The 12,485-nt window shown below is 45.9% G+C and overlaps 1 protein-coding gene across 2 annotated transcripts in view; it reads left to right on the top strand.

Annotated features, from left to right (window-relative positions):
• Window positions 1-12,485, top strand: part of EGFLAM (EGF like, fibronectin type III and laminin G domains) — a 168,865-nt gene that overhangs the window by 135,843 nt on the left and 20,537 nt on the right. For both annotated transcript variants that reach the window (XM_060236057.1, XM_060236059.1), the window contains exons 16-18: window positions 3,984-4,095; window positions 4,857-4,973; window positions 8,382-8,562. In XM_060236057.1, the coding sequence (XP_060092040.1) occupies window positions 3,984-4,095; window positions 4,857-4,973; window positions 8,382-8,562 (410 nt within the window). The remainder of the gene's footprint in view (window positions 1-3,983; window positions 4,096-4,856; window positions 4,974-8,381; window positions 8,563-12,485) is intronic.

Raw genomic sequence — 12,485 nt, 5'->3', positions numbered from 1 at the left:
AGTGGTTAAGAATGGGGGACTCTAAACTGGAGCACCTGGGGTTTTTACAGACCACCAGCATGGGACATGAAGCCACCCCAAAGAGAGCCGTTGGGGAAAGGAGTGGATCAGAAGCCTCCAGACGGCATGCGGCTCACCCCCAGAGCAGGGTCAGGCTGTGTGCGCTCTGGAGGAGCTTCCAGAGCACTGGTGCACCTCCTGGCTGCTCCCCAGTTGCTTCCTGGCCATCCAGATGGCCGAAAAGTGCCTCAAAGCCATCTTGGAAATTACAAAGTGGTGCTGGGAAGTGCCTCAAAGCCATCTTGGAAATTACAAAGTGGTGCTGGGAAGTGCCTCAAAGCCATCTTGGAAATTACAAAGCGATGCCTTTCCGAGGTGGTTTCAGCCTGTCCCCGGGCAGGCTGTGGTTGGGATGGGAATGGGAGGCAGATGTGTGTGTGGACGTGCTTTTTTGGTCCGTCTGCCTCCCATCCCCAGGGCGGCTTAAACTGCCCATCTGTTATGACCCTGTGTGACACAGAATATTGGACTGAATGGGCCATTGGCATTATCCCGCATGGCTTCTCATATGTTCTTATGTAACTGGGTTTGATTTCCCATTTCTCAGTATGAAACCAGCTGGGTGATCTTGGGCCAGTCACAGTTCTCTTAGTGCTCTTTCAGCCCCATCTACCTCACAGGGTGACTGTTGTGGGGAGAGGAAGGGGATTGTAAACTGCTCTGAGACGCCAAGTGAAGGGCAGGATATTAATCCGATTTATATGCCACTTTGGGCCCCACTTGGGAGGAAAGTGGGTTATAAGAATCTAAATAAATAAATAGTATTCTCACAGGGAGCTTTCATTGGAAGGGATGGATTTGTTTATTCCAAACTGATTTGATGAACAAATGACATACTAGTTTAAACATCTTAAGAAGGCATGCCATTTGGGATAAATTGCTCATTGGTAGAGTTGCAATTGTAACTCCAGAGTAATTCAAGCACACATATTAAACATTTGTGAGTTTGAACTTGAGTAAAAAGCAAAGAACATGGAGATACCAGTGTTGGTAATGAGACAGGAAACCTAGATCTCAGTTTCATCCAGGAGGATAAGTCTGACATTAGAAACCATAACATTCAATTGCAGGGCTCTTACAAAGGAATTTCAAAGGGAGATTAGAAAGAGAGACTGCTGAATTACAATTGGTAATGAAGCTCAAGACAATGCATCCCCTCGACTGAATTGAGGGCTAGTTTTCCGGTCTCATTACTAATGTGTGCTATTATCATTTGGCTTTTGAAATCACTACGCTTTCTAAGGACCAATCCAAGTGTTCTGCTTCCTCATCATGGCCTTTCTGAAAGAAAATAAATCCACATAGGAACAGAGAAAGCCAATGTTTTTTATATATATATAAAGCAACAGTTTTTCAGAATAAGCCAAAATAATTTCCTCAATGTACATTGTGCTTGTCAGGAGAGTCCACCTACCCACCCTCCCTCCAAATAAGTGAACTTGAGCACAAAAACGTATGCCTTGAATAAAATGTTGTTGGTCTGAAGCTGCCATTATGGACTGGAACGTTTCTCTCTTTCTCTTTCCTTCCCCTCTCTTCCTCCCCAAAAGAGGAGAACTAACCCCGGAGAAGGAAGCAGAAGCTCTGTGTGTGTGTGCAAGAGAGAGAGTTGTATATCTCCTGCACAAAGCAGGAAGCAGCCACAGAGCTTTCTGTGTGCCTCTTTGGGAGGGAGTGGGGAGGCAAGAGACAGGAAATGAAGCAGGAAGTGAAAAGCCAGTGAAAGAGCTGGGGGAAAAGCAAGCCATGGTGTGGCTGTAGAAGTAGGCCAATAGAGAAGAAAACAGGAGAAGGAAGTTGTTTGGGGGCCAGATTCATCCTGTGGGCCGCATGTTTGACACCCATGATCTACACGTGCTGTTGTCCGCAAGACTAGCACAAAAACTGCCTTTTTCAGTCTGACACATGAACAGCTACTGTCAGGAGTAAGGTAGAGCAAGCCTGTTATACCCATTCTGCATTCATTGGCTGCCCATCAGTCACCAGGCTCTATTCAATGTACTGACTAACACAGACAAAGCTCTTTATGGCTATATGCCCCTTCTCCTATTTCCCACAACAACAGCTTCACTTTTCTGAGTAGGAGCCTTCTGTAGGTATCATCCTGTAAACAGGTGAGATCAACACCTGTCTGTTCACATGCAGTCTTTGTTATGGCCCCAGTGGCAGCGCAAGGTGCCAGCCAAAAGCCGGCGCCCTGGGCAAGGTGCTGCCTCTGACTCAGTGACAGCACAGGAGAGGGTGAGCGCAGCAGCAGTGAGACTCCCAGTCTGAGCGTGCATGCCACTGCTGCCCACCATTGCTCTGCCTCTCATGCTTGTGACACGAGACAGAGCAACGGTGGGCAGTGGTGGTGCGCACGCTCATACTGGGAGCCTCACTACTGCTTCCAAGTTGACTATTTCTGTCTGCTCAGAGGCAAAAGAGGGTGGGAGTTAGTTAGTTAGTTTTTATTCTTATATCCTGCCCTCCCCCGCCAAAGGCGGGCTCAGGGCGGCTCAGGGAGTGCCCAAGCTGGTGCCCTCTCTCCTACTCAGCGCTCCAGACAGCTGCCTACAGCTGCCTAATGGACACACCGGGCCTGTATGACCCCCCCGCCTTGTGGAATTACATACCTAAGAAGGTCAGGCAGACCCCTCATGTTTCTGGCATTCTGAAAGCTCCTTAAGAGGAAGAGTCCTGAAGGGCATTTTTATAAAGGCAGGAGGATTATAGCATGACGCAGTGGGTCAAGAAGATCATTTAACAAAGGAAATCAGACTGGGGGCTACAGTACTGCATGTAGTATTTATTATCTGTGTTATCTTGTTCTCACCGAAATTCCCTGTTCTTGCCTTGGAGCCTTCTTCTGGGAGAAGCCATGAGATAGAAATTCTTAAAATAAATACTGGCAAAATGTAGGTCCATCTATTGCAGTACTTCCCATCCTAGCTTTCCAATGTCCCTGCTTTACCCTGACCTGATCCTGAGACCCTTTGACTATATACTAGGGTTGCCAATCCCCAGGTGGGGGCAAGGGATCTCCTGGTTTGGAGGCCCTCCCCCCGCTTCAGGGTCGTCAGAAAGCGGGGGGAGGAGAGGGAAATATCTGCTGGGAACTCTATTATTCCCTATGGAGATTTATTCCCATAGAAAATCATGGAGAATTGATCTGCGGGTATCCGGGGCTCTGGGGAGCTGTTTTTGGGGGTAGAGGCACCAAATTTTTAGTATAGCATTTAGTGCCTCTCCCCAAAATACTCCCCAAGTTTCAAAAAGATTGGACCAGGGGGTCCAATTCTATGAGCCCCAAAAGAAGGTGCCCCTATCCTTCATTATTTCCTATGGAAGGAAGGAATTGAAAAGGTGTGCCGTCCCTTTAAATGTGATGGCCAGAACTCCTTTGGAGTTCAATTATGCTTGTCACAGCCTTGATCTTGGCTCCACCCCTAATGTCTCCTGGCTCCACCCCCAAAGTCCCCAGATATTTCTTGAATTGGACTTGGCAACCCTACTATATACACCAAGGATTCCTTTGTCATGGAAGCCTCATGTTCTGCCACCAGACACAATTCAGAACTGGATATTACACTTCAGAACACAAATGTAATTCAGAACAAAAATGTACCCGAAGTCAAAAGATTTTCATTCCTTCCAGCATTTGATGGAGTAAACAGTTATATTTGTTATGCATAGAACAAACGATGGGGTATTGTTTGATGACGAACAAAACAAACATGGAACTCCTTCCAAAGAATTTTTTAAAGCATTAACTTCAAAATGCTGAGTGTTTTCCACTCCATGAAAGGGGGAAAAGAAACTTTCTTAATGAAAAGTTGGGAATGTGGGTAACAATTTCCTCCAAACACTAAACTCTTCAGGATTTGTGCATTTATTGCATGGTATCAAAAGTGTAACATCCAGTTTCTTTTTCTTTTGAACAGGAGTGAAGAATCCGTTAGTTTGAACCAGTGGCATGAGCTGAAAGTGTCCCGCACAGCCAAAAATGGCATCTTACAAGTTGATCAGCAAAGACCAGTTGAAGGAATGGCTGAGGTAACAACAAAGTTTTATCTACGTAATAACTTTCACCCAGTGTGATGCTTTTAAGCACTGGGGTTGTTCGTGTTTTTGGATTTTTGTTTTGGCTGTTTTCTGGTTCAAGTGTCCAAAAAGAAAACAAGTTGGGGTTCAAAGCCAACATCTTCCTGTGATGGAAACATTCTCAAATAAATGCTCCCGTAAAGGCGAAATTCTGTGGGCTGTCTGAAGCATCATCTGCTCCACTGAAGTAGGAGAGAGCCAATATTAGCTCTTTGCTTTGGAGAAGGGGCACTTTGTTGAAAAAGCAAGTGGGAACCAGGAAATGCAGTGGTGAGTGCCATGGTGCACCTATAAGCGCCACAGTGGGGATTGCCGCATAAACAAATGGATTATATTCATATATTACTGAGCACTGGCATGCTCATTTTCCCAAGCATTTAAATTTTAGGGCTGTCAGCCTCCGAGTGGTAGCTGGAGATTTCCCACTATTACAATAACTCTCCAGGAGATAGGGATTCGTTTACCTGGAGAACACGAATCTTATCTGCCCTCCCCCTTGAAGTCCCTCCTCTCCCAAACCCCACCCTCCTCAGGCTCCACCCCTAAATTAACCAATCCAGAGCTGGGAAAACTCTACTAAATTGTAAGATTTTTTTTCAGAAGGAAAAAAACTGCCCATTAGATTTTTAAAACTTGACAATGATTTTGCAAACTTGAACATCAGCAACCTGAAGACACTCTCATAATGCAATGTAATTTTTTCCCCCTAACAGGGAGCTTTTACACAGATTAAGTGCAATCCTGACATATTTATTGGTGGAGTACCGAATTATGATAATGTGAAAAAGAATTCAGGAGTCCTCAAACCATTCTCTGGGAGCATCCAGAAGGTATGCGAGTTTCAAAATTATGCTTCTCACTTAAGAGAGCCAGTTTGTTGTAGTGGTTAAGCGTGTGGACTCTTATCTGGGAGAATAGGGTTTGCCTCCCCACTCCTCCATTGCAGCTGCTGGAATGGCCTTGGTCAGCCATAGCTTTTGCAGAGGTTGTCCTTTAAAGGACAGCTTCTGTGAGAGCTCTCTCAGCCCTGCTCACCTCACAAGGTGTCTGTTGTGGAGGAGAAAGGTAAAGGGAGAGTGTGAGCTGCTCTGAGATTCTTGAGATTCCAAGTGAAGGGCAGGGTATAAATTCAATAACATCACCATCGTCATCTCCTCCTCCTTCCTCCATTTATGTCCTGCTTTTCCTGCATGGTATTTACAGCAGGACTTCCCTCATTGACTCCAAGCCAGGTTCTCCCAAGGCACAAAGCCAGTTTATTTTATCATCTCTGGACATCATATTTCTCTATACTTACTGGGCCAGGGCAGGGGGCACGGTGTGCTACCAAAATCATAGTTTACCTGGGGGGGGGGGGGCGCAAACAACCTTGGGCCAGTCCTGTACTCACGGTGGTTTCCAGTGAACCCAAGAAAGGCTGCAATTTTAAGAACACTTACTATCCATTGGGGGAGGGGGCGGGGAATGACTTGCTGCTGAGTCTCAGAGCGACTTACAGTCTCCTTTCCCTTCCTCTCCCCACAACAGACACCCTGTGTGGTAGGTGGGGCTGAGAGAGCTCTGACAGAAACTGCTCTTGGGAGAACAGCTCTGAGAGAACTGCTACAGGCCCCAAGTCACCCAGCAGCTTTGTGTGGAGTATGGAATCAAGCCCAGTTCTCCTGATTAGAGTCTGTCCCAGGGATGCAAAAGCAGGGAGACTCCCAAAAGGCATGGGGAAATTCAGAGAGGCAGCCACTGTGCAGCTGCCTCACTGAATCACCTGGGGGGGGCACCCAATTTGGCACTCTTAGGAGGTCAGCACCCTAAGCAAATGCTTAGTTTGCCTACTGGCTATTTGATCAATTTGCATTTGCCAACCCAAACTTAGTCCCTAGAAAACATTAGCTTATGCTTATTAATAGCCACACACTTGACCATCTGTGATAAATGACTATCATCACCAGGTCATGAGGGCGCATGTTTAGATTTGGATGCTTTTACCTTAGTGAAAAGCAGTATTTATCATGCATTTATTCCATCCTTCTCCAAGATGCTTATGGTGGCATATACTCCTGTTTCTCTTTTATACTTGCAGCAACCCTGCAAGTTTAATTAGGGCGAGAGAGAATGGCAACTCACTCAGAGGTTTCATAGGTAAAGCCAAGGCTGCCTTCTTCTAGTCGGAAACTCTAACCACTACATCATGCTCGCTAGAACAGAAATACCTAGACACAGAAATAAATGGAAACATTTGATAACTGTAAGAGAATTGGTTCATTATTTTTTCCTCCTTTCAAACCTTCAGGGTGCTAGGCACACTGACTAATAACATTTCTTTGCGTGCCTCTAAATTTTGTAGATGAATTTGCAAAGCTGCAGTAGCCGAAGGGGAAATAAAACAAATGTTTCTCATAGCTGCTTCAAGATGACTGTAAAGCTTCAATCCAACACTGCACTCCAGGGTTGCGCCTATGTATCATATATCAGTGACGACTGAGAGGAATATTCCTAGAGGTCATGTAATTCTAAACATGGCTTAACATGCCCTTCAACCCAGGACTTCAGAATTTAATGCTCTAATCCTAGTTTGCAGAGGAAGCACAAACCACAGTTTGCTGATTTAAAGCAAACTAGGATTCACACTGAAATTGGGAGTTGCTAGTGGGCTAGAGGGGTCAAGAGCAAGCTGCAGAGTCTTGTGAGCAAAAACTCTACTTTGTGAGCTACTGGCATTAAAGTTGTGAGCTACTGCATAAATTAGTGTGCTCTGGGGTCATCCTTCCTGCACTAAGACAAAAATGTGTGAGCTGGAGGCAAAAAATCTGTAAGAAGAATTGCAGATTTATACCCCGCCCGTCTCTCTGAATCAGAGGGCGTTTTCGCACTCACCTTCAGCCGGCGCGACCCCCCTCTTCACCGCGCAGGATCTGCGCGGATTTCGCACTAAACGCCGCGGAGCAGCTGGAAGAGCCGGAAACTCCCGGCGCAAAAGCCGCTCAAACGGAAACTGCTTTTTGGCGGTTTCCGTTTGAGCAGCTTTTGCGCTGGGAGTTTCTGGCTCTTCCGACTGCTCCACGGCGTTTAGTGCGAAATCCGCGCAGATCCTGCGCAGTGAAGAGGGGGGTCGCGCAGGCTGAAGGTGAGTGCGAAAACGCCCAGAGACTCAGAGCAGCTTACAATCTCCTTTATCTTCTCCCTCCACAACAGACACCTTGTGAGGTGGGTGGGGCTGAGAGGGTTCTCACAGCAGCTGCCCTTTCAAGGACAACTCCTGTGAGAACTATGGCTGACCCAAGGCCATTCCAGCAGGTGCAAGTGGAGGAGTGGGAAATCAAATCCGGTTCTCCCAGATAATAGTCCACCCACTTAACCACCACAGCAAACTGACTATCTAAGCTCATGCTAACTTAACTTAGAGGGAACACTGGTCAAAGAGGATGTACACCGCCCTGTACTCCTTGAAGTAAGGAAGGGATTAAAAATGAAGGAAATTAACTAGTTAAATTGGAACAAATGAAAGAAGAGGCAAGTGAAAAAGGCTGGGGGGGCAGCAAGCAAGCTTCACAGTGTCAGTTTCCTCTAAGAACTTTTTCCTCCTGCATCTCAGCTTTGGCTTGAAATAAAATGACAAAAAACTGTTCCTACACTAAAGTTCAGGCGCAAGGCTCATAAATCTGACAACTTTTAAAAGTCAAAGCTAAAGAGCTTTGTGCTGCAGAGTTTAAAAGAGCCGATCTCGGCTACCTCCTCCTCTTTCTCTGGAGGGTAAACAGTGGAGTCTTCTGGAAGGCTGTTCTGAGGGAACATCATGATGAAAATAAACAGATGTTAGAAATGACCTCTCCAAACAGCCTTTTCTCTCTTTCTCTGCTCTTGTTTGAAAAGAAGAAGACCACAGATTTATACCCCACCCTTCTCTCTGAATCAGAGTCTCAGAGCACCTTACAATCTCCTTTGTCTCCTTTCCCCACAACAGACACCCTGTGAGGTGGGTGGGGATGAGAGAGCTCTCCCAGAAGCTGCCCTTTCAAAGACAACTCCTATGAGAGCTATGGCTTACCCAAGGCCATTCCAGCAGCTGTAAGTGGAGGAGTGGGGAGTCAAACCCGGTTCTCCCAGATAAGAGTCTGCACACTTAACCACTACACCAAACTGGCTCTGTGTTTGGTAAGAAAGGCCTTTATAAGGTTAATGTATTGAGTAATAAAGCAAAATGTCAAAATAGGAGACTTTTTTCTCCTGTCTCTTAAATATAGATTATTCTGAATGACCGGGTGATAGACATGAAGCAAGATTTCACCTCAGGAGTCAACCTGGACAATGCTCTCCATCCCTGTGTCTACGCCCCCTGTGTCAATGGGGGCTCCTGTGTGCCCAAGAAGGACAACTACGAATGCGATTGCCCCTTGGGTTTCGATGGGCAGCACTGCCAGAAAGGTAATGAAGATTTTGTTTTGTGCTTGAAGTGCAGCATTTCCACGCTCGTGGGGTAGACCTGCTCAGAGAATGAAATTCAACCCGTGGGGGTTGGCACAGCTTGCTAATGATCTCTGGCTTGAATCCCCAGCATTGTCCTGCCATGGATCACCTGGCAGCCTTGGCCTGGGTCCTGCAGTTGGGGGCGGGATTAGTTCAGGATCTTTCCCATCCCCTTTTATGGTGTGGCTCAGGGTCAGGGGGAAGCTCACAACACCTCTGGGGCTCTGACTTACAGCATTGGTGGTGGACTGGAGAATGGGTTCCCCTCCCTCCAGGCAGCATGGGGGTGTTTGCCCATACTGCACCACTGGCTGTTCATTCCACCCATGCGGGTTTTCCTCTCCAGGAAACCCATGGGGCCTTGCAGTGAGGACACACCAACTTAGGGCTTACTGTCCTTTATGCAGTTTGTGTCTCCATTACCTGGCATTTCATTTTATGGCCCACATGGCCCAGCCCAACAAAGCGACTTTTATGTCAGATCTGGGCCTCACGACAAATGAGTTTGACACCTCTGGGCTACCATATCCCTATTGATTTCTGTTAATGTGGCTGAGAAAAAAAAAGACAGTTTTCATCATGAATTTAGAGAAGCTATTAGGGGGACTACCTATTTCAAATCGGAATCAGAGCTCTCACAAAATTCGGCTGCTTCCTCAAGCCTTTTCTAAAACTAAGTTAGTGACCTTTACCGCATCCTATGGTCAGTACTCTCTCTAAGTTGTGGAGTCTTATGAACAAAAATTCTACTTCGTGAGCTGCTGGCATTAAAGTTGAACAAAATAGGAGTCAAGTTTCACCTTTAAGACCAACTTAGTTTTATTCAGAATGTAAGCTTTCGTGCGCTCTCTAAGCACACTTCATCAGACGAGGAATGAGGTACAGTGAGCACAGCCACATATAGTTGGTAGTCAGTGGCTCAGAATGCAAACTGGTACAAATTTAAGATCCAATCACAGTATAGTAAAATTATCTGGCAGGGAGTGGTTTAGAATGCAAATTTAAGATTCAATGACAGAATAGTAAAAATAACAAACTGAGCAAACCTTTGATCTGAGTAGCATGAGCATACAAAAGCAATAAAACAATAATATATCAAAATGTGAGAACGTCTGTTAATGACTATATTGTATTAAGCCTGAGTCAAAAGCTAAGACAAAAAATGGTTGTGCCAGAGGCTAAAAAACTGTGAGCTAGCTCACACTAGCTCACCTGAGAGGGAGTCCATGGTAGTGAGTTTTGTGAAGAAGTGACTTCTTTAGTTAGTCTAGACAGATTAATTTGGTGGCTGTGAGTCACTCAGCGTTGTTCATAACTGCTATAATTTTTAAGCCTGTTCTCTGACAGTCCACCAGGCCCCGCCTCAGATGCCCCTTTGAAAATGGGGTTTTGTGGAATTTTTTTCTTGCTTTTATACTTTTTGAATATACCAAGCTAGATCTGTGCTGCCTTCTAATATGGTGACTAGGGTTGCCAGTCCCCAGGTGGGGGCAGGGGATCCCTTGATTTGGAGGATCTCCCCCCACTTCAGGGTCATCAGAAAGTTGGGGGGAGGGAAGCGTCTACTGGGCTCTCCATTATTCCCTATGGGTCAGCCATAGCTCTGGCAGAGGTTGTTCTTGAAAGGGCAGCTGCTGTGAGAGTCCTCTCAGCCCCACCCACCTCACAGGGTGTCTGTTGTGGGGGAGGGTGATAAAGGAGATTGTGAGCCGCTCTGAGACTCTTCGGAGTGGAGGGTGGAATATAAATCCAATGTCGTCGTCGTCTTCTTCTTATGGAGACCAATTCCCATAGGGTATAATGGAGAATTGATCTGCTTATCTGGAACTCGGGTGGGGGGCTGTTTTTTTAGGTAGAGGCACCAGATTTGCAGCATAGCATCTAATGACTCTCCTCAAAAGACCTTCCAAGATTCAAAAGGTTTGGACCAGGGGGTCCAATTCTATGAGCCCAAAAGAAGATGCTCCTATCCATTATTTCTAATGGAGGGAAGAACATCTCCTACGAGAGCTATGGCTGACCTAAAGCCATTCCAGCAGGTGCATGTGGAGGAGTGGGGAATCAAACCCCATTCTCCCGGAGAAGAGGAGTGCAGTTCCTTTAAATGTGATGGCCAGAACTCCCTTTGGAGTTCAGTTATGCTTGTCACCACCTTGCTCCTGGCTCCACCATAATGTCTCCCGGCTCTGCCCCCAAAGTCCCCAGATATTTCTTGAAGTGGACTTGGCAACCCTAGTGATGACTGTGATGGATGAATGCTTTGTTGACGGGGTCTGCATGAGAACCAGGCACGTCATTCCTTTACTCCATCTGAACTGCTTTTGAACATAGCAGTTTAATGACACACTGGGGGGGGGGGGGAGCGGGCGGGCGTTGTATGAATTAGCTGCAAGAGGAGCAATGTTCAATAGACCATTCTCAGCCACAAATTCTGAATAAAAATATTCATGAAGGAGCCCAAACCTGGACAGCCCAGGCAAGCCTGATCTCCTTGGAAACTAAGCAGGGCTGACCCTGGCAAGTACTTAGAAGGGAGACCTCCAAGGAATACCAGGTCTGGAAGGAAGAAGCAGGCTATATCAAACCACGTCTTCCATACCCCAGTAGGCGTTGCCAGACGTTGCCGTGACTTCCAGGCATGCTGCGCACACACAAAATACAAAAAATAAACCCCAGACATCATGAAGGGTTTTTAGGAGGAGGGAGTTATATCCGCAAAACTTGAATTTTGTTATGGAATTTGAATCTTCTCAAAATTTGATATATATTTTTTTGTCTTGGACCCACAAAAAACTGAGCTTCAGAACTTTTTTTTCCCCAAAAAAACCCACAATCCAAGGCTGATACGATTAGTGATTACCTATAGACATTAGACAGTTTCAAATATGGATATTAATTACAGTTTCAAATATGGATATAATTACAGTTTCAGATATGGATATTAATTACAGTTTCAAATATGGATATTAATTATGCTCCTTATAGTGCCAGTTCTTCTACATTAGTTTGAAGCTGAAAACTCCACTGCTGGTATTTGAAAGACTCTGTGTCGGTGTGTGGGAGAGAGAAGCCCCGTCTCGTCTGGCTCAGCCGGACTGAGCTCATGCCCTTAAGCAAAGGGATTTATAGGCCTTGAAACTTTATCCTCATTTGTGCGAGCTGCCAGTGCAGCAATGCACCCCTCTAATCCTTCACTATACTTTGGCTCCCTTGTAATTTGACAGCAGGAACAAATCCTTCCTCAGTCACACATCGGAGACCACCAAAGAATTCTTTACAAAGTAGGGGGTGGGTGGGCTGTACTCACAGGAGTTAAGATCTGATATAGTGTGGTATTTCAAGCCAACAGATTTCTTGTGGTCGCAGCAACTGGCCTAGACTAAAATGCATGCAGTTATTTTCCACCAGGGGGCAGCAGCATCCTTCCATTTGTTTGTGTCTGAGCAAGAGAGAAGACTGCAAATCAGTAATACTGTCTCTGCAGCAGAGAGCCACATTCACAATTACTTTCAACCAGAGGAGCCACAAGGCTACAGTCTGCTCTGTTCGTCACCCCAAGCGCACACTGGGAATAATGTAATATTTAACTATTATTAATAAATATGGTGGTGAAAAGGTCTATCAGTTCACAGCCGACATACAGCGACTCTATAGGGTTTTCAAGGCAAGAGACCTTCAGAGGTGATTTGCCATTATCTGCCTTTGTGTAACAGCTGTGGAGTTCCATAGTTTCCAAGATCTGACAAGATTGGCCTAACCTGGGCCATCCTTTTTTTAAAAAATTTTTTGCTGTGAAGTCTCAGCTGACTTAGGGGCACCATGGGGTTCTGAAAAAAAGGCATTCAGAGTTGGTCTGCCATTGCTTGCCTCTGCACAGCAAC

Source organism: Heteronotia binoei, chromosome 4, assembly GCF_032191835.1.
Source record: "Heteronotia binoei isolate CCM8104 ecotype False Entrance Well chromosome 4, APGP_CSIRO_Hbin_v1, whole genome shotgun sequence".
NCBI lineage: Eukaryota > Metazoa > Chordata > Lepidosauria > Squamata > Gekkonidae > Heteronotia > Heteronotia binoei.
Note: the sequence above shows the minus strand (reverse complement) of the source record. Positions and strands in the feature narration are given on the sequence as shown.